General features: G+C 42.1%; 1 protein-coding gene across 12 annotated transcripts in view; it reads left to right on the top strand.

Moving 5' to 3' along the window:
- Positions 1 to 542: 542 nt before the first annotated feature.
- ATP2B1 (ATPase plasma membrane Ca2+ transporting 1) overlaps positions 543 to 27849 on the top strand; it is a 63785-nt gene continuing 36478 nt past the window's right edge. For 2 of the 12 annotated variants that reach the window (XM_071765519.1, XM_071765545.1), the window contains exons 1-2: positions 549 to 676; positions 27416 to 27820. In XM_071765519.1, coding sequence (XP_071621620.1) covers positions 27616 to 27820 — 205 coding nt within the window. In that variant the 5' untranslated portion in view covers positions 549 to 676; positions 27416 to 27615. Of the gene's footprint in view, positions 677 to 782; positions 996 to 1169; positions 1329 to 1803; positions 2119 to 2557; positions 2586 to 3263; positions 4132 to 27415; positions 27821 to 27849 lie in introns of those variants that run through there. The other 10 variants (XM_071765497.1, XM_071765536.1, XM_071765574.1 and 7 more) reach the window with 9 other exon arrangements.

The following is a 27849-nucleotide window of genomic DNA, read 5'->3' on the forward strand; positions in this document are numbered from 1 at the left end:
CGGGCTCGGCAGGGCCCGGCAAGGCAGGACTCGGCGTCCCCGCGTCCCTTGGGGCAGGGGAAGACCGCACCCTGTGCGCTCCGGCGGCCCGTTAGGGCGGCCCCGCCTCCTCTCACGGCGCCGCTACCGCCCCCGGAACGGCCCTGGCCCCGCGAGCGGCCCCCGCCCACCGGGGCAAGCGACACGCCCCGGGACCGGCTCCCGCCCGCCCCTCCCCTGCGGGACCGCGGCCTCTCCCGCCGCCGGGGGATCCCCGCCCCCAGCCCCGAGGCAGTTCCCAGCCCCGCCGTCAGCGGTGGCGGTGGCGACTACCCACGACCCACGGGCGGGCGGGCGGGGAGGGGGGGGTGGGGTGGGGGAAGGAGGACACGCCGCCCCGCCCCGCCCCGCGGGATTCGCTCGTGGCAAAGTCACCGACCGCCGGAGCCCGCCGGGCTCCATCAAACCCCGCGGTCCCGCCCACAGACGTCATGGAAACAAGCGCGTCAGCCTCCCGCCCGCCAGTGGCGGCGGAGGGCGGGCGGGGCGAGGAGCGGGGCCCCGCCCCCGGCAGGAGCCGTGCCTATCGCGACCCCTCCTCCTCCGCCCCCAGTGAAGACGCCGCACGTCGGGACCCCCCCCCCCCTTTCCCCGGCCGAGCGAGGGGCCTCGTCACGTGACTGGCGCTCCGCAGGCGGTGAGGTTTGGGGGGGGCGGCGGGGAGCGGCGGCTGAGGCGGTGGGAGGTGTGGGGGGGGCGCGCGTTAGGAGCCCGCAAGTGAGTGACCGCGGCGGGCGGGCGGCGGAGGAGGAGGAGGAGGGAGGCGGGCGGAGCGCTGCGCTCGGCTCCGCCTTGCCCGGTGGCGCCCGGCTCCTGTAGCGGCAGCTCTGCGGCTCTAGGGCACGACGGCCGCACCGGTGTTGCCCGGTTCGTGCAGGAGGAAGGAGGCGGGCGGGCCCCGGCGAGAATCGGCGGCGGCAGCGCCCGCAAGGAGGGCGAATCGCTGGTTCCTGGCGGTGAGGCGACGGGGGCGGGGCGGATTGTCCGCGCCCCCACCTCCCCCCCCCCCCCCCTCCTTCCTCCTCCTCCTCTTCCCCCGAATCTCCCCGCGCCGGTGCCCCCTCCCTCCCGCCCTCCCTCTCCAATTCGGTCGCCGCTTCCCCCCCTCCACCCCTTCTCCCGTCCTCCCTCCCCCCGCGGCCGCAGGGCGGGGGCGGCGCGGCGGGGCCGGCCGGCCGTGGGCAGGGCGAGGAGCGCGGGGACCTTGTGTGCTCGGCGAGCGGGCGGTGGCAGGTTCACGGGCGCCTCGTCCCGGCCCCCGGCTGCGCGGTGGAGGGGTCGGTCCCGAGGTAAGCACGGCGGCGGCTCGGGGCGGATCTTCTCCCGGCCGGCCGGGGCGGGCAGCGGAGCGGCGGCAGGTGCAGCGTTGGTCTGCTCCCACCGGGAGATTGCGGGCCGTGGCCGGGCTCGCCCGGAGAGGCGGCGAGCGGCGCGGTTGGTGCAGTGGGGTGGTCACGGCGACGGGGTCGCCGGCGTGGCTGGCAATCGGTCTCCCTGGCTTTCACTGGTTATCCCCGCAGGTAACCGGAGCGCGCACCTGGCCGCCGCCGCCGTGCAGCCGGGGCGCGGCGTGACCTTGAGGGCAGCGGATGCGGGGCTGAGCCTCCGCGGGAGCGCAGCCGCCGGGTACGGCACCGCCACACCGCCGCGGACCCCGCGGCCGGGCAGAGCCGGCGCACCGTGGCCCCGCAGCCCCCGGCGGGCGGGCGGGCGGGCGCGCACACGCCGCGGATTAAGGTGGTGCTCAGCCCCCGCCGCCCATCGGGTTAAGTAGCTGGGATTAGCCCGCTGCGGCTGCACGACACCGACATCCCGGGCGCCTCTCCGCCGCCCCGCGGGGGCCGGGAGCCTGGCACCCGCGCAGCCTCTCCCGCTGCCTCCTCCTCTCTCGCCCGCCCGCTGCGCCCCCGGGGCGGTGTTTTTGTCCGCGGCTGGGTCGCACACTGCACTCCGTCGGAGCGGACGGGTTGATTTATCGATGCTTAGCCGGGCGGATCATCGACCGGCGCGGGCGGCGAAGGGATGCTTCACCCCTTCAGCAGCCGGCAGCGCGGAGCCCCCGCGGGCGTCGTTCCGCCGGTGAGTGCGGACCTGCGGTGGGAAACGCTTCTGACGGGGGCTGCAGCGGTGTCATCGTCGTCCCGGCGATGCGTGTAACCTTTGGATGTGGTACCACGTGAGTTCGGGAGCGGGCCGGAGCCTCCGCAGGGGGATGGCCGGCTGACCGCGGCCAGGCACGGGAGGAAGCGCTCGCCGCTCACAGTGCAGCGGAGCGGCGGGAGGACGGCTGCCCGTCTCACCGCCTGCCCCCCGGGCTTCCCTCCCAGCTCTTTCGAGCTCCAGTCGGGAAAGGCTGAGGTCGGAAGGATTAAGGATTTCATGAGGAAGGTCTCGTTGACAGATGGAGTTAGGGTGGTCGCATTTTTCTTTAGGAGTGTTTCTTTTTAGTGCGGCTCCTGCCCGTGCGGACGGTGGCTGCCCGGTGTGGGGGGGGGTGGGGGTATTAGTCTGATTCCGGAGAAGCTATTGGAGATCGGGAGCTCTGGGTGAGTCTGTCCCAGGTTTTTCAGCCTGAGGGGCAACCTATTTGCACAGCTGTAATAGGGCTCTATGAAGTGCCGTGCATGTTCCACGCTCGACATAAATATTTGTTAATATTTAGATGGTTTTTTTCCGTTTCTCTTCTTTAAATGTATGCAAAAGGGAGGGAGAGAAGAAGGATGCACAGTAACAGTTCTGGGTTCTTTTTGTCATTTATGATCCCCATTACACGGATCCTTACAGATCGGTTACATACAGCATTCTTAAATTTGTAACATCGGGTGCTGCGGTTTTCTTTTCAAGGTCCGTAGAAGGAACTAGCGGGTAATACCTTATTCCTTCCCTTAACCGGCATTCCGAGCATGTGTGTTGGCACCGGTATCTGGCTTAACAGTGTTGAGGGGTGCCTAGCTAGGTAAATGTTCAGATCGTGGTCCTTCTTGGAAGTGAAGTCCCAAGTGAAATCTACTTGTGAAACACATTTTTGATCAGTAGCGATTGGCAGTCTTGACTTGCTTGGGGGGAGAACTAGTAGAGCATGCCTTTGGAATACCACCATCTGAATCCGATTCGATAAAGTGCTTTTAGGCGCTTGAAAAGATCGTGGGCAAGTAACTTGCCAACTGCTTGGTTCATCATTACAGTATATTGAGAAGGTGGTAACTGTAGCTATAGCCAGTGCCTTTTTTTTTTTTTTTTTTTTTCCCTGCTTGTTGGAGCATTTCAGGAATTTGTTCCAAACCCCACAATTGTGAATTCCAATGGAAGTAAACTCGTGTATCTTTAGACTATTGGCTCCTTTGGCAGGAATAGCTTCCAATGTACTAGGACTTTAATACTTATGGCATAATGAATGGAAACTCTCTCGGTGTCAGTGGAAAAAGTGGTCACTGAATTCAGTAAGGAAAAAAACCTCTAACACTTCAATGTGAAGTTTTTGGTCTGGAACTGTATCGTGTGGTGTATTGCTGCTCTTTTGGTTCAAGATGCTAACCCACCCAGGTTGGGTTACCTGAAAAGAACAGGAATCCTGTGTTGTGTATAGACACTTAAAAGCTTTACCAGTCAATATTGCTACCTCGGTGTTGAATTGCAACATTAGTGCTTAAGTTCACTCAAAGAAAAATGCTACTTTATGGTGTACATAACGAGGATGATACAAGTCAAAACTAATTTTAAAGGGAACTGTTGGCTGTACTCTGCATGCAGAAATGCAGTGACTCACTATTGCATGTTAAGCAGGCTTGTTTGGAAACTTAAAGTAGAAAACTAATGTCACATTAGTATTGTTCTTACAAATGTGTCTTACATACAGATAATGATACAAGCAAAGGATACCCGTGCTTGTAAGCTACAATCAGCTAATAATTTGTGAGTGAGCCTACCAATTAAAATGCTGTGCATCTTGTTTAGAAGGTGAATCTTTAATGGACCACAATATAGAGAACTTCTGTCAGCTGTTAAAATTGAGAACGTTTAAAGCATGCTGTGGAGCCATATCAGGAAGTGGAAAGGCTTGTAAATGTCCTGCAGCCCAGTCACGGAGGTCTAGTAATTTTTTTTTTTTTTTCTGTTCGAGTTATTTGGAAGGGCATGATAAACTGAAGACAGTCATAAGATGATGATATTAAAAAGGAAGATATGTCGATTGGATCTGTTGAAGTCATCTCAAAAATTAATGTTTTGGAAGAATTCATCAGTGTTAAATGTTTTAGAGATGGGACTTCAATATTACTGACAAGTTCAAAATCTACTTGGCAAAACAAGCAATTACATGCCATGCCATAGAAAGCAAGTTTCCCTGGACTTAAGGGTGGACAAGATAACCTAAAGTATCTTCTAACTCAAATTTCTTCCATTAAGGTAGACTTAATATTAATGGCACTGAGCATTCTTTACCGCTGAAATGTGACCTCAGTGATGTCTTTCGGTGTTTGAACTGTTATTTTAATATTATGTTCTCTTCTGATTTTAAAGGGAAAATAACACTAGTGCACCATAGATGTGCCAGAGCTGAAGTCAGGATTCAGTTAGCAAAATTTAATTCAGAATAATGAACAGCTATGATTTCAATGTAAATTTCATTTGAGAAATAAAGAAGACTACTTGAATTTATGATGGTTTTGTTATATAAATACACACTCACTGTCCTCCAAAAGGATCAATAAGATTGCAATAATATTCTTAAATTTGTACTCCCTAGTATTCTCAACTTGTCTTAAAATGAGTAATAATAATGAAACTTGTTAAAAGCTGCTGTTCAGGAGATAATGATCTTTCTCTCTCTAGAGAGTATTTTAATTAAAAATTAGATAATATCTAGGGGTTGCATATTGTGTCTAAAAAGCTAAGATTAGCTCTGCCTACAGGCTTTTTGTAGTGTGTGCAACAGTCTCATGTAAGGTGATTTTTTAAAAATTTTATTTCAAACCTGTTGAATTTTCTTATGATGGCATAATTTTAATTTCTTTTTACAAAGTTAGCTGATCGAAGAACAAGGAGGACAGCAGACATGAGGTGATGCTGTTGCCTGTTTAAAAAAGTGAACCTGTGATCATTTTTGTAGAGCCATGGGTATTTCTCATATGCATTAAAACCTACTAATAACTCAAAATAGTTTCTCTTTTAGATTTGGATTTCTTTGCTTTTAAGAAACTGCCACTAAAGGTAGACTTTATCGTGGATAAAGAAAACATTTTTTGTAATCTACATCTAAAACCTGAAAATGTGTTCAGCATCTCTGAAATGGAGTAGTTGTATACCAAAGATGAAACAATGATAATAGAATAGCAGGAGGATTTCTGGGAGGTAACATCTAAAATAGAACCAACAGGCAAAATATTAGACAAACTCATCTTGAAACTCACACCTTTCCATACCGAATGCAATTTCAGCACAAGTACATGGTGTGGTCCAGTTTGTCTTTAATTTCTAAATTATCAGGCTTTCACATACATTTTATAAAAAATGAGTTTCTAGTTTTCATGAGAGGTCTCACTTAATATGAACAGTAAATTTGAGGGATCTGCCTGTTCAGGCTATTCATATTCCAGTAAATGTTATGAAAGTGATTTCTGCTGCCACTTGTAAATCTTATTCTAACTGACAGGTGACAGCAGGTGGTGTTATTAGTTTAATTTTCGTGAATTGCAAAGTAGGCACAAGGCTTTTTTGGTATTTCAGAAAATGTGGTGGGAGAAGAAAGGTAAAGAAAATGTAGGAGGAAAAAACCCAAACAACAACAAAAAAAAAAAAACCCCAAACAAACCTCTGAAGATAAGTCCAAATACTTTTTGTCCAGTAAGAGATAATACGTAAAATGCTATTACAAGACAGAAAAGTAGCATCTGCCTTGCCTTTGTAGAATAAGGGACTGAATAAGAGGATATATCCTCCCCTCACTTCTGTTTACAACTGTACCGTGAAGTGAAAGGGTGAATGAATGCATTCTGAGGATGACAATTGATAAGCACTGGTCCCGACCACTAATTCTGACTGATTTTGCCACTGAAAACACAATTGATCTTAGCAGTAGCCAGTAGTTGGCTTATGGCTGGCTATTTTCTGATCCTGCTTTGAAGGAGAGAGCTTGGTAAGTTTCTTCATGGCCTTCTACTTATGGTGAGCTTCAGTGGTCTGCATGTCTCATTTTTTAAAATATTGCTTGTGGGTTGGATGCTGCCTTAATTCGCAGCGAGCACAGGAAACACCATGTTCTTGAAACACTCTTCTGCAGAGCCTATCACTTGTAATCTGCTACCCTTACTTGTGCCCTTATATTCACAGAAAGATAAGGTGGCAGCAGGGAACACAACACTATTGGGTTCTGACCACTTGGTGTACAGTGTCTGGTCTATGAAGAGGAGGTCCAGGATGTACTGTGCTCTGCACTGAGGGTAGCAACAAACCCCATCTCAAGGCAGTAAAGGTGATTCAGCCAATCTTGCTTTAAGCAACTATCTAACTTCCTGGGACTCAGCTCGAGGCTCACAGTGGTTTACTCTTTTTCTGCTTGTCCTGTGTCTTCATTGAAACTCAGACTTTGGTATTAATATTTTTGAATTCAATATTATCTTAATCACCTGATGATCTCCGTATGTGGGAAGGAGAAAGAGAAATCAGCTGGTTTAGATGGAGTTTTTCCACTGTAGAAAGAAATAGCCACGCTCATCGTTAAAATAAGGAGCTTAGCCACTAACAGAAAACAAGTTTTGTAGCTACTGCAAACATTTTTTTCGGTGTACTTGAAGAGGATGGCCACTGTGACTCTGCAAAAGCTTGGGAAACATTTGTGTTTGTATGGTTGGTGTTTCAAGAGATGACAGTCTTTAAAGTCCTGATCAAATGACATACTGTCCACTTGTGTTAATGGAAGATACTTAGTTGCTCTTTTTTTAATATCCCATGGTTAAGGCACACATTTATCATGGCCTTCTGAAGCTGCTGTGTTGACTAGCTTAATCCAAGAGACTGAGGACAGTGAGGCATTTTAATTTGTTCTTGCCTGTTTGGCTTGCCATCATAGGTGGGAAGTTTCGTCGGGTGGCTGAGGTGGTCTGGTAGCTATTCTCATTTCTACCCTGGCCTGGCCTGCTCAGTAACCCCCTCTTTTCTTTGTGTCATCTTTGCTACTTTTAATCGATTTGTTGCACAAGTAGATGATTTGTGTCACACAATCCTTGTGCACAGAGTGGGCTCTCCAAGGTAAGAGGCAAGGCTCACAGGACGGAAGCTGGTTTTGTCTCTAGGATGTGAGCAGAGTGAGTCTTCGGATCAGGATCAGTGGTGTGGGAATTTTTCTCCTTGGGTGACTGTCACGTGAAACCATTCCCATTCCCTCGAGAGTATTAACCTTTTCATGTGCAAGAACTTGAAGTTAATTGCTCTGAAAGTAAATCTGACAGTAGTTTGTGTGTCAACCTTCAACTAATGACTTTTCTGGAAAGATTATTTGGTTCTATCCATAAGGATCTTTGCACTAAGCATGATATTAAGGAATATTACAACACATTAGCTATATGCCTAAGTTGTTTCTGATACTGAAGAGGAAGAAATTAAAAAGTACTTGTATTGTGCATTCAGATTTGCTTTCTAAGGTTTTTTACTTAGATGAGGAGATAGCAACAAGAGAGGTAGAAAAGATGGCAGGTATGGTTAGCCCTTGAATTATCTGAGAAAGCATGGTATTTTTTAAGCTCTTCTGGCTATTTAGATACAGTACAGACTAAAGCAGCATCTTAATATGCATATTGAGCAGCAATTTTTTGTTTCCATCTCTGTGCTACTGCTATCACTGTTGATGCCACACTTTAAATTGCTTTACAGTGCTTGAGTCTGTCAGTTTTTCTCCCCCCAGGGGTGGAACTGGTGCAAAACTTCAGGAAGCCTATGGAATACAGTGCAAATCAATACTTAAATTAGAGCAGTGTCTAGCAGCCTCACTTTGTGAGGTTGTGTGAAACATGAAATGTTTTAAACTGGCTCGCAGGATTTGTGCCAGACAGCTTTCAGGTATATATAGTTGAGAAGCTGGAAACTGACAGCTGGGAAGGGTAGGGAAGGTGCTCTGTAACTGCTTTACTTCTGCTTTATTAACTAGCAACTTGGATCACTTCAGCTTTGGTTCACCTATTCAAGCAGTGAAATCAATGCACTTAACAGTGACAGTGATTTTCAAATTCTGCAGTGAGCTTGCTTTGTATGGTGACATATCTTAACATCTTCACAAAGTCTGATTTTAGAAGTGTGTTTTGGGAATAGGTGGATCTAGCTATGGTTAGCTGCAGATGTACAGGTTTGGTTCTATACTGGAGCTGTGTTTTTAGTGACTTGAAAGGGATTTGGTAACAAAGTAAGTATTAAATTATCTAGGTATGAGAAAAGCATGGTATCTTGATTTTCAGAGATGGGTTTTGGTTTTTGGTTTTTATTGTGTGTTAGTTTCTGTTACTGGAGACCCTTCTAATGGAGCTGTCCTTCAGATGGAAACAGCTGCTCCTGGTGAATGCCGTGTTACAGGAAACTTTAAAAAAAAATTCAGTAGAAGGGTGCACTTCCAAAAATTCAATACCAGCATATAAAGCAGTGGTATACACTAATGATATCCTCTGCTTGTAAGTGAGCAATTAACTCGTGGCTGTATTTTTCCTTGTTGATCCTGGCATTGCTGGGCACTGGAGAGCAGCATCTCAAACAGCCTTATCAAAACAGCTCAGAAAAGGTCTTGCTGATGCAGTCAGACATCCTAAAGCTCTGGTGTGAACCTGTAACTACCTCAAAGCACAGGAAATCAATTTACTAGATGGAAAAATACAAAGGCTGGATACTTTCTATTTTCTGGGAGGATATTTTGGTAACATTTTGTTAAGTGGACTGCTCACACCAAAACTGAAATCTGAATTTGCATAGACTCAAAGCTTTATGTTCTTGCTCTTAATGTCAAATCTGAAGCTAAAGAAATGCATGTGGAGGATGAAGCCGTACGTGTAACAACAGGTGAAACACTTTGAACTGGAGAGGGTAAATACACATTACTTAGAGGCAGTGATCATATAACAGGCCAGTTTCAAGCTCCTGATGGGAGTTGCCAGAGGCCCCTCCTGAGCATTAGTTAGGCAGTGAAGTAAAAGCACTACTGAAGGGCTTTTCTCTGCTGCAAGAGCTGGGAATAGCTTGAAATGGCAACGTGTGCCTGGTGCTGGACTCTGGTGTTAGGGCTGCCAGGTATTTCAGATGGCTGCTGCAAGAATTTAGTTGAGACCTGGAATGCTGGTCAAAACAAATACTCCACTGGTTGAAGAAATCAATATTATTAGATGGTGTTTTGCACCTCTCATGACAGAGAGGCAGGCAGAGGGGTTGCTAAGCTGCTTAGGGGCCACCCCATGGTGTGTGGTGGGAGACTAAATGAAGTGATTTTGGTTGAGCTGGAAAGAAGGCTAAGGAAGGGCTTTGGTGTTGGTCTTCTGTAGGGCCTTGCAGAGAAGGTGTAGCCAGACTCTTTTCTCAGGATGAGTGTAGGGTCAGAAGAAGAGCACCGTCCCATCATGGGCTTGAGCTGGTGAGGCCTGTGCTGTGCTGGAAGGGCAAAGCCCTGATAACCCTTGTGACCTTCAGGAGCAATGCTGGTGTTGCCCCCGTCTTCCTTGTCACCAGTTCTCATCCAGAGCTGTCCCCTGACCTTGAGGCCAGGTGAGTGTCAGTGCTGGCGCAGGGCTGGGCCTTCTGGAAGCAGATGTTCCTAAACTAACTGTGAAACTACATCCTTCCTCTTGCATACACCTGCTCTGGCATGGCAATGCAGCTGCTTGATGTGAGAGTGCAGTTTAATTTCAGCAGTGCAATTCCAGCCACTTATTGGCATCTTTAAAACTGGAATGAGTCACTCTGGGACTCTTTCTGTTGTTGAAGCATATCTAAGATGAGACTCATATGACTGCTTTAGCTGGTGTTCTGGGTTGATACATTTAATATTTTGGCAGAGAAGTTATCATCAGTTTTCTATTTACATCCTTTTAGCTTGGACACCTTGGATACAGGTGGTACCATTTGGTCAGGTGAATCTCATATGTGATGGGAGGAATGTGAACTTTTAAATCGTGGAATGCAAACAGACTTCAGAACTCCAGGTTGGGCCTCCAGGTGGTGAGAGGAGAGCAAAACAGGGAAGAGCACAACTTCAGCACTGGCTTCTGAAAAAGTCTGGCATCTGCTGCTTGCTGTCTGATTGAAGTACTGAATCTCAGAGAGTGATTAATGCTGTAATCAGTAATTGTTCAGCTGCCTACTAACCATAAAGTTTTAGACAAGTTAGGTTAAAAACTGCAGTGCCAACAAACCTCTGTAGATTCTTAAAGGCAGCTGTAGTAATTTTAAAGTGTAAAATTCTGAGGGATTTGTTGTACAAACTTAATCAAGAAAAGTTCTACAACCATACTCATGTTTCAAGGGGCTTTTCAGTTATTCCCCCTACCCTACCCGTTCTGTATGGATGTATTGTGTGTTTTAAGTTGCTGATTCAAAGCCTAATTTCAGTCTCATATATAAAGGGTATTTTAAATGTAAATATGCACTATTAGTAAGTTTCCTTTCTTCTAGGACTAATACAGAAGCTTTAGGTGAAGTACATTTAGGTGAAACCAGCTATCAGTGAGCTAGCTAAATTATAATTAAGGGTACTAAACTGTTCAAGTTGCAGGATGAATTAGAACTGTGGTATCATACTCAACCAAAAAATTAGGTGAACTTTCGATGTTCACATTGCTTGTAGCACCTGTTAACCACTTCATGGACATAAATTGAAAAAAATTACTTTTGAAAAATGCATGTAAGTTTTCACATTTGCTTGACTCAGGCTCATTGTAGCTCTAGGCCCTGTTTTGAGTTGGCACTGGGACTGGATTATCTTTATGTTGCAAGGTAGCCAGTCTGCCTGAAAAAACAGCATTTTTCCTATCTGGACAAATTTCTATATCTGCAGAAACTTCACTGTTGTCATAAGAGCATTTACTTTGGGAGGGGCAGGATGATCAGGGTGGTAGAGATGTGGCCTGATACTTGATCATCACCGAGTTTGTGATAGAAGAAGAGCTTTCCCTGGTGTGGTTGCCATAGGTAAGGCATACGGAGCAGCTGGCTGGAGTGCTGGGAAAAACGGGGCACAGCACACAAATGGGGGGGTGCTGCTGGAGCCCTGATGTTCAACAATAAAATTGAGGTAGTCTCCTTCCATGCTAGGAGAGAAACTTTAGTCAGCTGTCTAATATTCAGCCATAAGACCTGTCAAATGGGAACGAATCTGGCTAACTTTGAATTACTCAATGAGTGAATCTACTGCATGAAAATAAAGCTGAGAAGCGAATTCCTGTAGGAAGCAGGGAGCAGAATTAGCCATTTACCTTGCCAAAGGATGGTACTTCTTCTTCCAGAACTTGAAAAAAGTTGCATTCTTCTTGGGCAGGTAGAAACCAAAATCTAATAATTTGAGGTGTTGAAGCTTTCTAAAGTTTGTGTGCAGCTTGATGGAAATGTATCTTTTCTTTGGAAGAGGAAGTGTGTTTTGCTGCTCTTCTAGAAGTTTTGAGACAAAGGTGCTCATGAGCTTTTCATATACAAACTTCTGAATAGTGAAACTTGGAAATAGCCACACAATAAAAATAATTTGACAAATGGTTAAGATTAGCAAGAATTTTGTATTAGCTTAGCCTCCTACCTACAAGCTGAAAAATACTGACTTTATTTAAAAAAAAAATCTTATCAAAATTGTGTTGTGTGAACAACAAAGGAGGTCCTGTGGAGTTTTGATCAGGAAGGTATGTTGTCTTGTGTTTCCTAGAGCTCAGTCTTCACCTTCATGGGATGGCAAGAAGCTGCCAATCTGTGTGCTTAAAGCTTGTTCCTCTTTCAGACTGTGTCCAGGGTTGCCACTGTGTCAAAGCCTTTCAGTCGTAATTGCCAACTCCAAAGCAGACTAATCAATAGAAATGCTAAATAAAGCAGCAGAGCTCTTGCTTCAGAGGATGTGGTAAATCCAGATTTGCCAGTAGGTGCATGCCTCTGTGAACACCAGCAGAAAGGTTAGCTGGTTGCTACCTTCCAGTCCAACACCACACTATATTTATCTTCCTGGCTCCTTTGCTAGTGCATCGTCTTGAACTCTTAGTTTCTCAACTTTCTGAAATTCAGATGCAGCTTCTTTTCAAGAAACTAATCTTAAGGGCTCAGCTTTTCTAAAACCGAGAAAAAGCAGAATCTATAGAATTAAAAATTGTTGACTAGCTTAAACTGTAGCTAGTAACTTGGGGGTTGGGAGGGGAGCTTTTCTTTTTTCCCCCTTGCGCTTTTTTTTTTTTTTTTTTTTTTTTTTTTTTTTTGACAAGTGAAGCATCAGTCTTATGTTACTTTTTAGTACTGCTAGCGTTGGTTCTGACATTTTTGTCAGACTTTGAGATGTGACTGCTGGTTGGGGATCAGAAACAAAACACCAACTCTACTGGGCATTGACATACATGTTTGTGAAAGCCTGAGAAAGTTCCTGGCATGCTTTAAACTAACCGCATTAGGTTTGCAGGCACAGCTCTTAGAGTGCTTTCTTACAAGGCGAGTATCTTTTTCAGAGCTGATAAGTAAAATGATGTCTGTACTCCCTCTGCTGGCTCTGCAAAAATAGCTTTCATGAGCTTAAATGATCGAGTAACACCTCTTACAAATAAGCTTGTGTGAAATTCTGAGTTAAGAACAGTTTAATGATTGGAAGAGGGATTTTCCTGAAAAATGGGTCAACAAATAGTCACTGAAAGATAATCAGGTGTCTCAGATGCTATCTCCTGCTATAGTGGTAGACACTGGTGTTGTGTATACCTTTGTAATTGTAGTATGGTCTGTTTTTGTGTATCAATGATTGGACAGGACTATCCAAATTAAGATAGCCAATACTAGCACATCTCGTCATGCATCTGAGCCCTATTTTTATAAGAAATATATGCTATATGTACATAGAGGTATGAAATCTGGAAGCCTCCCATAGGGGAAGAAAACTTCCATAATTTACAGTGATCTTTAGCTTTGTTTCCTGTGTGAGGAGATACCGGATAGAAAAATTCTCAGCCAGATGGAGGAACCTCCTGCCTTGAACGAGGTCTTGGTATATATAGCTGTCCCATCCATAATCAGCACAGTTGTTTTTGAAGGTCAGCAGACAACTTTACATGTTGATGCAGTTAATTCTGATTTATTGTTTTCTGATACTATTACTCTATTATCCTACTATTATACTTATTTTAGCTTTCTAAAATTTAGGGATAGTTTAACAGTTTCAGAGGACAGAGAGAATAAGCTGACCTGCTGTACTGGTCAGTAACTGGTCTGAAGATGGGTAAGTAGAATAACAAACCAAAAACTGCCTTTTAAAGCATTTGCTAGTTTAGAGTATCTCTAGACAAGAATTCCTGAGCTTCGTGAGGTGGAAAACCTGACTTCTCTTGATGAAGTCTGAGGATGTTTTCTGGCTTCTCATACCCTCAAGGTGCATTTCCTGGAAAGCAGAGTCTTATGTCCAGACGTTTGCTTGTATAATTCATGAGTGCGAAATATTTCAGAACAGGAAGACTACTGTGTAAAGTTGTTTTAAAAATATGGTGCAGCCAATTTGCTCTTTGGTTCCTCCTGTTAGATTTCTCTTTGGGTGGACCTGTGGCTGACTGCAGATGTCTGCAGGCAGTGATGTATTGAGAAGGTTCTTCTTGGCTACATAAACACAGGCAGTAGCCCACGTATTCGCACGAAGTTTAGAACAAGTCTTTCTCTCACAGTGAGTGTGTTCTGCCTGCCAACTACCCTGCTCTTCCAGTGTTTCCCACTGGTCATGCTATGGTGGACAGTGCTAAGGTCTTGAAGTTTAGCCCTATGACTTGAATAGCTCCACTTATGGTCAGTGTTTACAGTGTTACAGCCATGATCAATAATGTCCAGAGTTGTATTTTGGTTGTATTTTAATGTTTTAGTTTTAACAATGCTTGCCTTGCTTTTGTCAAGCAAGAACAGCTAAGGATTGTCATAGGGAAATGCTTTCATTTTCTAAGGAAGCCTGAGGTATTTTAGAAAACTCCAAGGTATAGTCAGAGATTCCTAATCTTTAAATAGCTTAAAATAAAAGTAGCTTAAAATAGATTGGTTTAAGCTTTTATAAGTAATTTTGCTGTGAGGCAGTTGTTTAAATACTTAAAAATATTTGATCACTGAAAATTACTGCTGACAGCTAATGACTTATTTTAATGCTAATTGCTCAACAATGTAATGTTTTGGTAAGTACCCACTTCTTGAGTTTTAAGTAAGGAAGCTGTCTTGAAAGCTGTGTAGTCTTAATTATGTGCTTAAAGCGTCATGCCTCAAACTATACTGTGTGGTGTTTGCTCACATTGCCAAGTTCCTTTAATTAGATAACTGCTTTAAACAGTATTCAAATACCAATAAAATAAGATATTCCCCCTGTCCCCTCTAACCCACCAACCATCACCTCAATTTCACGCTGTTCTGTTAAGAGGGAAGGATTTCAGTAGGAATTAATACATGTGCAAAACTCTGGCTCCTCTAAAGGGATTATAGCACAAGAAGAATCAAGTTGCTATTATTTGTCTAGCAAAAGCTACTAGCTTCTGGTGTCTAGTCTGCTAATGCAAAATACAAAACTACACATAAATGTTCAGTGTAAATGCAGATTTGTTCTGAAGGTAAACTGGAGGCATTCCTTGTAAACTGCTCAGCTGTGCTTGCGAATGTTAAACATATGAAGGTTCTTCAGGATTTTGTTTGCATAGATTTGTGTCTGTTTTAAAGCATCTCCTTCCTCCAGAAAAGGAGGAAACAGAAAGCAGTTTTGTAAAACATCAAAAGTAGAATCAAACTGAGGATTTAAGTAAACATAGATCAGAGGCCAAGGTAAAACTTGGTTTTCAACCTGTCCAACTAAGTCTGACAAAAATGCAGAATATGCATGTGACTTAAATGATCCAGATTCATAACATGACTTTGAAATGGGGCATATGGTTGCTTGACAATGCGTAGGACTTCTGAGCAAGAAGTTTCAGTTCTTCCTAAGCAGTGTTGGCTAGTCTGCCTAGAGAGAATGTAGGAAGTCTGAAGCCTTTTACTGAGAAGGATAACAGACTTCATACTTGCTCTATTCTTTTTGATTTTTTTATTTCTAAAGTGTGTCTAAATCAGGCAGGTTTTTGGAAAACACTAGTGAAGTGTTCCTTAACTATAAAGGTTTTCAGATGGCTTCTTCTGTACTTGCCTTGACAAACTGATTAAAATAAAGTAATTCATAACAGGACTGAAATAATAAGCATGTATTTGGAGAACAGTTCTACAGCACAATTGCTTCCTAGCAGTCTACTCTGTCTTTTCAGTTAGAAATGAAGACAAACTGCTATGTGTCCTTCATGCTAAAGAGCCTGTTTATGGTGTTGGGAAACCAGGTGATGGTATCCTGCGAGGAGACAGGGATACAGAGGCTGTTTAGGAGGCTTATTGAAGTACTAGGAGACAGAGGGAGAGTCTTCTATGCATCTTTCAAATTTACATCTAGAAAGAGAGTGGGAATTTTGGTAATTCATGTTATCTTTTCTGTCAAAGTGCTGTGTCATGATACATGGGTGCTCTTAGTCTCTTCCCTCCAGTGGGAACTGGTAATTTCCCCGAGTCTTGCTAACCTCAGGCTAGAGGAAGCACTTGGCTTCTGTACTCTGCTTTACCTGTTTACTGCAGTAAATTTGTGAGCTGCAGGGGTTATATGAAAAAATATAATTAACTTCTGACTTAAGAGGACTGTTCTATGAGCCCGTACTTGGGTGTATGGGGAAAGAAAAATGCACTGAGCTGAGGTGTGCTACAGTCAGCCTGGTAACTACAATACTTTTTTCTGAGGAAGTTCATTTAAAAGCATGAGCTAGATATACAGATTTTGGTTCTTTTGCTTGTGCCTTCAGCAATGACCAGTTGGAACTGGTCTAATGTGCACAAATTCAACAGTTTAGCAGGTTACTTGGCATTTGCCCCTTGGGTGGAGAAGCAGCTACTGCCCTTCTCAATTCCCTTTCTTCAGAGATAGTGTATGCTATTGCTAAAAAACAACTTCTCTGCAGAAGTTGCTGAATGTTACCACATACCACTGTAAAACACTTGCAGGATGTAACTTTATGTAGAAAGAACAAAGTAGATCTGAATTTACTGAGCCAGAATGGTGATCTGTAGTCTTCATGGATGGGTAGACTGCAGCTGAACTAATGGCAGTAGGCTCCCAATTCAGATGCTGTCTTTGGGGAGGAGAAATATTACCCTTATTGAATTAGCCACTAGGAATTACTGCTGAGAATTCAGAGCTGCCTTAGCAGGAGACTGACAGCTCTTGCTATATATGCCTATGGGAGTTATGCTTTAGGCACCTGAGTGCCTGCTGGTTTACAACATTGTTTTTGGTAGTTTTGTGCTTCAATTGGGCCGGGGAGTGAGGGAAACCAATTCCCAGTCCTCGGAACTGAATAGGTCCAGCTGGTCACTATAAAGTTTTTCAAGGCATGGCCTTTGCCTGCTTAGAGGAATAAGCATTGTGCCAGAACTAAACAGAGACCTTGTTCACCTCTCTTAATCTGAACACTTGCTGTTTAGACTGGAAACACAACCATCTACAAATTGCGTTAGGATCCACTGATACTAGTGAACAATTGAGACCTTTGGTTTACAGGAAGTTGTAAAAAGGGTTTTCTTTATTAGATGGAATATAACTTCTAAATATCATGAAGCATGGTTCCTTTTTCATTCTTTTCCCTGGTCTTTTTTTTTTAAAATTAATCATGCAACTGATGTCTTTATGCTCTCAAGCATAAAGACTTATGCAGTCATCACACCTGAAAACTTTAGAAATGAAGCCATAATTGTTAATTCTGCATAGCCACTTTGTACAGCAATTATTAAATAGCTTACCAAAACTGAGAAGTTAATAAAGTTTACTAAACCTGCTTGAGCTGCTCTTTGATGGTCTGGTGAACTTCCTACTGAATTCAAACAGTGTCTGGCTTTGGCAGTAAAGTGATGTATAGAGTAATTTGTTTAGTGGAATGTCACTTCACTTGAAATAACAGGGAAGATGAACCTTGCCTATAGTGGAGATGAATGTTACCTTAAAGGTGACAGTTAACATAGTTCCATGATGAAGATTCTCCCCTGCGTTGGCTGAATGTGTATTTTTTAAGTTGGTATATTCACTTTGCCTATGTGACTTCAACAAATAAATAAATAGGCTGTTCTGGCATTTTGTGGAAAAACTTCTGGGGAATATGTTGTGGCAACTTGTTGAACCAGTATAAACCTTGGCATTTAAATCTTGGCTTTATTTTGTGTTTTTTTGGGTGGTAAAGGGGAGTGCTTTTTGCATGACTGCTTTTAGCACCAAGCTGCTATGAGAAGGCCACTCTTAAACTGTAGAGAAGTGAAATGCGTGGCTATCGTCACAGCTAAGGGGAGGGAGGAAGCTTGGGAACAGGTGTGGTGCTTTCAGTTTCCTTGGATCTGGAAGGGCAGATTGCTGTCAAAAAATTGCGTGTTCTTAAAGATCATGGAAATACAAGGAGAAAGTAAGAAAAAGGATCAGGAAAAGGTGTGCTATAATATAACTGGTGCTAGTGCTGTGTGTTGTGTGAGAGAAAGACTTAGAGCAAGACTCAAGATAAAGTTCTGTCTCTTGGTGCTGTGAAAAAAAAGTTACAAAGGCACCAAAGAAGTTGTAGTTATGAGCCCTGGGCTGCCTACTCTTTTGACAGCAAGTTTTCACATAGTCTATTTCTTCATTAATACAGTTGATAATTAATGTAGGTAGCTCTTCCCAGTGCAGAAGGGCGGCAAGCGGAAGTTGTGGTGTTGGTAACGCCCAAAAGGCAGAGCCACATCAGGGCCTCTCTGGGTGGAGGTCTCGTGCCTCAACATTGTGGCAAAGCCAAACCTTCAGTCACCTGAGGATGTGACAGATGTGCTAAGCTCTCAAATATATCAAAAAGGGTGCCCAGTAGACTCAAAAAGAAGTTTGCAAGGGATTCCACACCTTGGATGGGATTCCACACCATTCTTGCAAAGCCATACAAAAAAAACCCAAACACAAATCAAACCAAAGAAAGCACCATGCACACACACACACACACACACACACACAGAAAAAAACAAACCAAAAAAACCCCAAAAAACAAAAAAAAAAAAAGCCCCACCCACAACCCAAACACAACAACCCCCCCTGAACCCTCTCTTCCCACTACTGTCAGAAATAGAAAATGTGTGCAGTGGTTCTGAAAGAGCTACTCAAGTGCATATTAGTTATGACTTTAGAATTAAAAAGGCTGACTCCTGAAAAATGGATGGTAAACTTAGTTGTAGTTTTTGAAAGGGATTCTCTTGGAATGACCCTTTGAGCAGTTTACTTGGTGTATTTTCTGGCAGGCAGGTATTAGTATGGTATACAGGGGAATCTAACATTGCTTTCAAGTTACTGATTTTTCAAGAAGTCTTTTTTTTAAGGATTTAAGGGTGAGGTTGAACTGTGTTCTTGTTATTTATAAAAGGATTTTGAAAAAATCAGAAGTCCCTTAAACTAGCATGTTACAGGACAAGAAAAAAAAAACTGTTTAAACCTTAGCCACAAGAAAACAAAACTGTTATCTACTTATCATCATAGTGTGTGTTTATTGAGATGGGTAACCAAAGCTGGAGGCTTGGGTTTTTTTTAATTTGTTTTATTTTTATTTTTATTAGTTTGCTTTGTTGGTTTTAGCTGCTTTTTTGGGGGTTTTTTTGTATTCCAAACAATTGCTTGGCAGAAATGATATAGGGGAAAATATATGGATTACTTGCCATATAAATATTTATGCTTATATATTCTATGTTACGCGTTCAATGAACCCATAGAATATTTTGCAATACTGTTTATACATCTCAGTAAACTAGTCCAAGGTAGCAAAAAAACCAAACCAAAGCAAAAACAACCACCAAAAAACAAACAAACAAATAAAAACCCCAAACCCACTACAAAACATAAAAAAACCCTATTGAAACTTACCTTACTAAGCTAGTTTTACTGCCCTAATAAAAAGAAATCAGTTGTATAAAGAGTGACTTTATGAAGATACTTAGGTTTAATCTCTTCAGGCATAAATGTTTCCTAGTAGTTTTAAGGCAACTTCAAATTTATCTCAAGAGTTTCTGAATACAAAATGAATGAGGTAGGGATGGACTCTTCCCCTTTGTCTGGAGGCTCCTAGATCTGAAGAGCTTTTGGCACCTCTGGGTAACCAGGAAGCATAGTTACAGTGAAAAGCATACTGCTCTGCTTAAATGGGTATTAATATGAAAGAATACCTTCTAGGAGAAAAAAGGGAGCATGTTCAAATGAGGATGAGATGGTAAATTTCTGGTCTGGCTGAAGTGTTACATAAAATTTAACCTGGGACCCGTTTTTACTGTTAATGTCCGCAACACGCTCAGAAACAAAATCTCTGGTGATAAGTACTCCTGAAGTTGACTTGGAGCTTCAGAACATTTAGTGCTACTTACCTGTCTAATGACATGGGAAGGGCAGAAAATCATTGCTCAAACTGTCTGAAGCAGTTTCAGTGGTATGCATGTTTTGTGTCATGGGAACTGAATGATGGAAGCGAAAACAGAGGTAAAATCTGAAACATGTGTTTAGCCCTATAAAGGTATAAGAAACAGGATTAAGGAAAGGCAGCAAAAGTTAAGGGCTCTGTGAAAAAATGTAGAAAGATTTCTCAAGACATATACCTGTGGGAATAACTGTTATGAAGAACTCAGCTGCTGTTTTGATCTGAGTCATGATTATTGTTGGAACTGCTCAGCTGGATGCATTTCTTAGAGGCATGCACTAAGCTTTAAATGCCACAAGTTACTAAATTCAGGAATCTTAATTCCATTTCTGGATGAAATTTGGTGCCATCTCACTTTCTTTTTACTTGAAACTTGGCTGCACATAATGATTTCATATGCCTCATTTAACATGTGCCTGACAGGTTTTGTGACTGGAATGCAAGCAAACAGTCTTGTAGTCTAGTAATGCATAATTTTGACATGTAAGGTGTAATGCTACCATATCTTTTTGTAAAAGTTCAGCTTTTTGTATGATAATACTGTTTTTCACAAATACTGATCAGAAAAGTGTAGCAAGTTGTTCCTGAACTTTATTATGTTAACATTTGTCTATAAGTGAATTAAACTGCACACACACCACCACTACCATCACCCCGCCCCCCACTCCCCCCGAGAAAAAAACCCAACCAAAAAAAAACTACTTTTAGGGTAATGGGTTATATATTAAGTTCTTATAAGACAGACCTGTTAATAGAACTCACTTTACAGTGTAATTACCCTGAATAAACTGGGTAAAAACCTGAACTGTGCTGGATTAAGAGACTAAATCCTCAGTCATCTGTTTAGGACATTATGGATCTGAAGTGAAGGAAAAAAATTAATGGGCATTAGGCAAAAATTTTTTTTAATCTATCTTTCTTTTTAAACACCAGTAAGTAGATGGAGACTTGTGAAATCTCAGGTTTGTCTTCAGCCATCAGCTGCCTTAGTCTATGTTTTGGCAGCTCCACTCATCTCAAGTTATCTGAGGAAGCTGACGCACACAGTAAATGTATCTTTGGTACTTGAACATGCTAGAAATAATGCCAAATGGGGCAGAGTCATATCTAGAGGTTAAAACTTTTTTTCTCTGGGATTATAGTCTTAACTTGGAATTACCTGGTATTATAAACAGCCCTGTCAAATTTAGCTTTTTGGTTTTAGTTTACGATGTCATCACAGAAGGAAAAGTAGATGAGCCTCGTAAAAGGAAGAACTGAGACAGAAGCTTCAGCTCCTGTGGGTGAAGAAGGGAGAAGCTGCCTGAGTGTTGATCAGAGCTGTGGACTGTAGGGCACCCTTCAAGACTCTGTTTATGGATATCTGGAATGAATAACTCCTGCTTCCAGAAAAGTATTTTATGCAGTTAAAAAACTCAAATCTTCTGCATGAGTTTGTGTCTTGAATTACTTGGCTGCTTGTGGACAACTCAGAATTGTAATGTGAAATAGGATATTATGAAAGCCTAGTATTTTAAATACCTGAGATACTTGACCCTTTCAGTAATGATGCTCACATTGGTTTTACTCTGTAGGGCTTTCCTGTATGCCTTATAGTCAGATTTTCCTTGAGAGTGTTTAGGGTTTTTTGTTTTGTTTTTTTTTTTTGTAGGCCCTACTTTTTGGATCAGTCTTTTGTGTCTATTAAGTTCTCTCGCATTCAAGTTAACATACCTTAAATTCAGAAAGCAAAGGACTGCTTTAAGCTTTTGATGAAATGGTTTTTCTACTCAGGCTACTATGTACAAGCACTTTGCAATCTTGTTTCTTAATCCATCTGTCATTTCAGTCATAGTTGGCTTGCTTCAGCAGGAGTCTGGACAGTGTTTGTGGCTTGGGAAAGGCAAAGCAGTGCAGGCCTGCAGGGTTGGTTTATGGTATAGGGAATGTCTCAGCCTTTGCTCTGCTGCTTGCACAGGCGCTGCAAGCTGTGGTGTGAGCTGCTTCATACAAGAAGGTCAAGTTCCCCATGCTGTGCATAGCCACTCAAAAGAAAACAACTCAGCTGCTTGATGTACATAGTGAACCGATACAAGTTTGTTATTATGAGTTGCCTAATAACTCACATTCAAGGCTGCTGCAGTTTTCCTTTGCTGCTACCAAACAGGAGGGAAATGATGTGGGAATCATTGGGGTGAACATTGCTAATTTGTACCATCAAACTGACTTCAGGCTACTGAAGTCCTAATTAGTTAGCTGTCATTTCAGTAAGAAATAATTTGGGATCCTAAAGCAAAGTACCTACCGTTTTATGAAACTGCTGCTGCAGAAGTGTCAGAGTAGGCAACAGTAATCCTGTATATTAAGTGCAAGAAATACGAGCATTTACATCCACTGTAGACTCTAAGAACAGCAGCAGGTTAATTCAGCTGAGCAAGTACTTTCTGTCTCCCAAGAGACTAAGCTTCAGAATGAAGGCAAATTTAGCTTTAAAAACCCAGCAAAGCTCATGACTTTTGATGAATTTACTATTCATAACACAGGAGCTGTAATAAGGAAACTTGTCATTACAACACTGTTGGGCGCATTTAAGGTTGAAGGTGATCGCAGACTGGACTTTATGATCTCAGAGTTCTTTTTCAGCCTCAATAATTCACCATAATTCTGTGATTTATTAAAAGCTTTTTGTTGTGGAGTGTTTTCCTTGATTGTGCCCTCTCCCTCCTAGCTGTTCAGGGTACTTGTCATTATCTCTTCATTAGAAAAACTCTCTGAGATGCTTGTACTAAAATAACAGCATGGCACTGAAATTATTTAACTCCTAGTTGTTTGGTTAGACACATATGGCATAGGGGTCTCTAAGTGCATACTCTCTGTATAAACTCTGATTTATTAGTATAAGCTAGTGAGTTTCTGTACTTTTTCAAATAAGCATGAGTCTGTCTCTTAAAGTAAGAAAAGTAACCCTCCAGAGCAGAAGACCTCAAGCTTCTTCAGTGATTTCCAGATCAGCTTCGCAGTTACAATTACTTTCCATTTTAGTAACATTACAGACATTTTTTTCTTTCTCCCCCTAAGGAAAAATTTCATGTGATGGCTTGAAGCTGTGGGACATGCTCAGTGCTGTGGATTTCAAAATAAAGTATGCAAAGGCATATATTTTGCAGTCTCTTAAAAGATGGTATTTTTCAAACATTAAAATGGCATGACAACTGAAACATATGGGAACAATTTTTATCACTGCCGTATCTTGGTATGTAGATCTGTCCGGTCTTCATAGAACTAATTAGATTAAACAAAGGCTTTCCTGAGATAATCACTTTGCAAGCCTTTTCCTATATTACAGCAGCCAGCTTTAGTGTGTTGTTGAAGGTCAAATGCTAGTACCAGCTAATGCTTAATATCTGAATGCATAGTGTTCCAGCAGATGTATAAATTAGATTGAATGACACAGGAGATATAAATGCTGGAGCTTTGTCTGTCATGGTGTAAGTTTGTTTAAGTATTTTAAGATTTTATTTTTTTTTAATAACAAAATGCAATTCCATTTGGGTGGTGAAGCAAGTATTAAATGCAAATTCAATAATAGGAAAGGCTTGGATAGGGGTCTGAAATATGCCATGGGTCCTGTACATATGGATAATAGTAATTAAGCTACTCTTAAACTGCTGTTAATGTTTGATTTTGTGTGGCTACTGCAAACTTAACACTTCAATGTAGTCTTAATTTTAATGCATGTAGAACACATAGTTTTCTTCCAAATAGAGGGAAATACTAATTTGCTAATTACTAAATACTTTCACTTACGAAGAGATATTTCTGGAGTCCTTTTTGATCCATACTTAATGTGCAGAACTGCCTCAATAGTAGCTAGTTTTTGGGGCAGGGAACTAACCGGTTTATATTTAAAGTGTTATTACAAGAACACTTCAAGAAACATGTGCGATTTCTAACTTGGTCAAAATGGTGTGTTCTGGTGGCATTACATAAATTTGTATTCCATGGTCTTTTCATGCTTTGGTTATTAGCTCTGCATGCTGACTTCTGTTTAGAGCTTGTCCTTTTCCCAGTCCAACTACAGAGGCTCATGGGGCTGTAAAACTTGTGACATTGGTAAAACTGTCTAACCTTTGTTTCATGGGTTATGGTTTTGAATTATTGTCTTTGTGTGGTAACAAAGTGTGCTTGCTTAGTGATAAATACTAATTTGATTTTGGTAAGGAATTTAAGATGCAATATCCCTCATAGGCAGCTGCAATGATATGATATATGATATGGTATGGTATGTCAGTGAAGCTATTACAGTCATAGAGGAGCAGGGTCTTTCCAGAGAGATTTGCTCAACTACCTGAATCCTGCCTATCAGAGTATGTGCTGCTACTGTAAGGTGCCTCTGCAGTTACAGGATTTTAAGTCTCTTGAGTGGGACAAAAAATAGCTTTGAAGTTGTTCCTCATCTCAGTCACAGGTTAACAAGGATTATCCAAAAGTTGTTCTAGTGTACGACAGGCATCTAATCATCTTTTGTGCAGCTTGTTTAAGCTGGACTCTACCAGTGTAATTATCCCTGAAATAAAATTTAAATAAACTGGAATTTCATTAATGGCATTAAAGTGACTTTTAGTTTGATACCTGTTTCTTGAATTGAAAATTTGAAATATTAGGTGAATTGCTTTTAACTATAATGCTTGAGCTAATGCTGTTCAATTAATATATCTCATGGCTACATCAGGAATTAAGTTGAAAACTAGAACACTGGTCCAAACAAAAAATATTCCACTTGTTAAAAAGACTGATATTATTACATGATCTGTGTAGCTTAAAAATATGTTTTTATGATACTTGAATTTCACTGCTAATAGATGCACTATGCATCACCACTTTGTTACAAAAGTGGGCTGTTGGAACTTGCTGCAACAGGAAGCAATTGAATGGTGCAAGGTTTCACATCAGACTGTATTAAGGCTATTTCTTCAAGAAATTTGTAGTGAGATTTTTCTGTACGAATCAGCAATGAACCTATGTTAAGACCATTCTGGACCCATGTGAGGTTTTTGTACTGTTCATTGAAATGCCTCATATAAAATGTTCTACTGGAGCAGATTCTTTCTGGTTTCATTTGGTGCACCAATTTCTAATATTTAACCAAGTTTTTGTTATTTGGAGCAAAACTGCTCTTGCTCAGTATTTAGAATTTGAGGAGTCTTCACACTTCACAGCTCAATTTTCCAGAGCTATTTCTTAGCATGGGTGAACCAGTCTGCAACATTGCTAGAGCTGATCTGCAGAACTGTGGCTGCTTTTGTGGTGTTAATATAAGCTTCTTGAACTTGTCTGTGAACCCTAAGGGTCTGTTGGTATGTAAGGACACCATTCAGGTACTTAGGAACTTCTGAGAATCCCTTTCAATACAAACTGCTGTAACAGTCCAGCAGATTAGCTATTACTGTGGTAACAAAAATGGATTTAGGTATATAGAGATGATAGAACTGGAGATGGAAAAACAGTGTGAGCTATGATTAAGCAATGTTATTGCTCTTAAGATTACTTACACATGAAAGCAAGCCTTACTTTGGCCCAGTATTCAGTCTCAAATCTTTTCAGTGCCAAGTGAGTAGTGACTAGAGCTGTAATTTTTGCTAACCTCATGTCTGTACTTATATATGCTTGTATTTGTGCCTCAAGTGCAGGACTCCAGCCAAAGGCTTGAACAGAGGTTTTCTTAATTTAAATTGAATCCAAATTTGATGCAATTAATTGTAGGGCATTCTACTTGGTCTATTTTTGCCTAATTAGCAGCTGCATCTTCTTCATAGCTATATAAACTAGTTTGTCTGATTTGCTTTATCTTGTACTGTCATAGTTCATGATTAGGTACCAGCTGATAAATCCTCCTAGGCAATTGCTTGGCCAACAGCATGCAGCTGTGGTGTGTCTTTAAAGATCACTCTTTTGTACATAATTTGCATGAATTTTTTCACTTACAGGATTCTGTAGCAGAACATGCTCTAGTCAGCTGAAGAAAACCTGTTAATCAAAACAGGATTTTAGCATTCAGATTAACACCATCCTCATGGACTCTTCAGATGTTACAACATATATATATATATTTTTTTTTTTTTGCAAGTAACAGCAAAAATTATGAAGATTTAAAACAAATTTTTAAATTAGGTATATTGTTGATGTTATAGGATCTTGGAATTTTATGCGTATAAATATTGTTTGCCCTCCAGAAAACAGCTATAGGCGGTGTTTTTCTCAATCTCTTAGTGACAGAAAGACATGAGTGGCTGTAGTTCTGCTAGAGATGGCACTGTCACTTCTGGTGGAGTAACACCACTTCATGGTCTTCCAGCATCAGTAGTTGTTTTCAGTGTAAATGCAGTGCTATGGCGTGGTGCTTAAAGCAGTAAATTGACTATAGCTGAAGCTAATTGTTTCCAGGGTAGAAAACTTGAGACTTTTTCCAGGACGGAGACATTAAATTTCTGGTAATTAGGTGCTTGTACCTGGACTTCAACATAGACATAGTGGTTCAACAAAGCGATCCTCTAACTTGACAGGGCAATACCCAGAATTCCTTGTTATTTGACTTGTTGCCATTGTAAAGCAAATCATTGGTGATTGCTCTTGATAGACATACAACATCTAGGTCTTTTTGACCTGGAAGCATCCCAGTTGTTGTTCATCTGAGGTGGCAGTCATAGTGTTTTGTGGGGGGGATATGTTGTTACTTGTGCTCACCATGCCTGGTTATGTTGATAAAGCTGACTTACGTGATCAGACTTCTGTCTTCTGCAAACAGCAGATCTTTATATAGGCATGGAGTGTTTGTACGTTCACTGTACTGTTGTGTAGATAGATGCGTGCATGCAAGATGTGTTACCCTAGCAGGAATTAAATACAGAATGCCTGTGCAGGTTAAGAATCCTGTGGGTAGATGTTAATTTCTCATCTGCAGTGCCAGATGGAAGAGCTGCTGTTAATCTCCTTATCCCTTCTGCAGGAAGATGGTATTGTGCAATTTTCCCCTCTGTTCAAAGAATTAAAAGCAGATACTGTATGAGGCTTGAGTTGTGATGAATAGGCTGGAGGGGATTTTAAACTGTTTGGACATGAAAATACAGCAAGACCTAGGTCTGCCTGCAGGTATACTCCTACTTACCCTAGAAAAGTACTTCATGCGTGGGCTAATTTAGTGTTGAAACAATTTTGCTTGAGGTTTGCACAAATTAATTCATGGGAACACACAAAAGCTTGCTCATCTCTAGCTGTGCTGTAGAAGTTTGGTGAATAGTTGCAGCTTTTAACCGGGTCATGCTTTTACTCCATTTGACATCAGTAGTGGATGTTCCAAACTCCGTTTGCCTGGAAACAGATTTGCTTCCAGGTGTTTTTAGTGGTTTCCTCTTAACGATGAACCATCTGGATATACCAAGTAAAATGCAAGACTTAAAGGCAGTAGCTTTCCTAAGAAGTTAAAGATGTAGGAAAGTATAATACTGCAAGGTTACTCTGGGATAGGAAACATCCATTTTATGCCTTGTCACTTTTGCCAGCTGAATGCTAAGTAAAAATATCATAGGAGGTGCGAAGAAATTGTTCTTAAGCAGAAATTAGTTCTGTAACCTAAATACAAAAAGTAGAGTTTTTTAAGGTGTATTTCGGTGTGGCAGTTATGTAACTGAATGTGTATTTATTCTTTTCCCTAGAGTGTAGATGCCATTTGGTGAACAGAATGCGCCATGGGACAACCTGAAAGATATCTCTCCAGACGGGGTCTCTTACTTGGGTGATGTGTCTGATCTCCTGACTGTCTTCATACCCAAAGGATTTATTTTCCTTTTGGAAATATTTTAAGTTGAAATCTTGTTCCTACTGGAAACTGTCAACACTGAAGACTGCAAGCATCATGGGTGATATGGCAAACAACTCGGTTGCCTATAGTGGTGTAAAAAATGCTGTGAAAGAAGCTAATCATGGAGATTTTGGAGTTACTCTTGCAGAGCTCCGCTCGCTTATGGAACTTCGAGCTGCAGATGCAATGCATAAAATACAGGAATGTTATGGAGATGTATATGGCATATGTACAAAATTGAAAACTTCACCAAATGAAGGTAAGCTAATTTTAACACCATTATTCAGG

This window comes from Heliangelus exortis, chromosome 1 (genome assembly GCF_036169615.1).
Source record: "Heliangelus exortis chromosome 1, bHelExo1.hap1, whole genome shotgun sequence".
In the NCBI taxonomy this organism is placed as follows: domain Eukaryota; kingdom Metazoa; phylum Chordata; class Aves; order Apodiformes; family Trochilidae; genus Heliangelus; species Heliangelus exortis.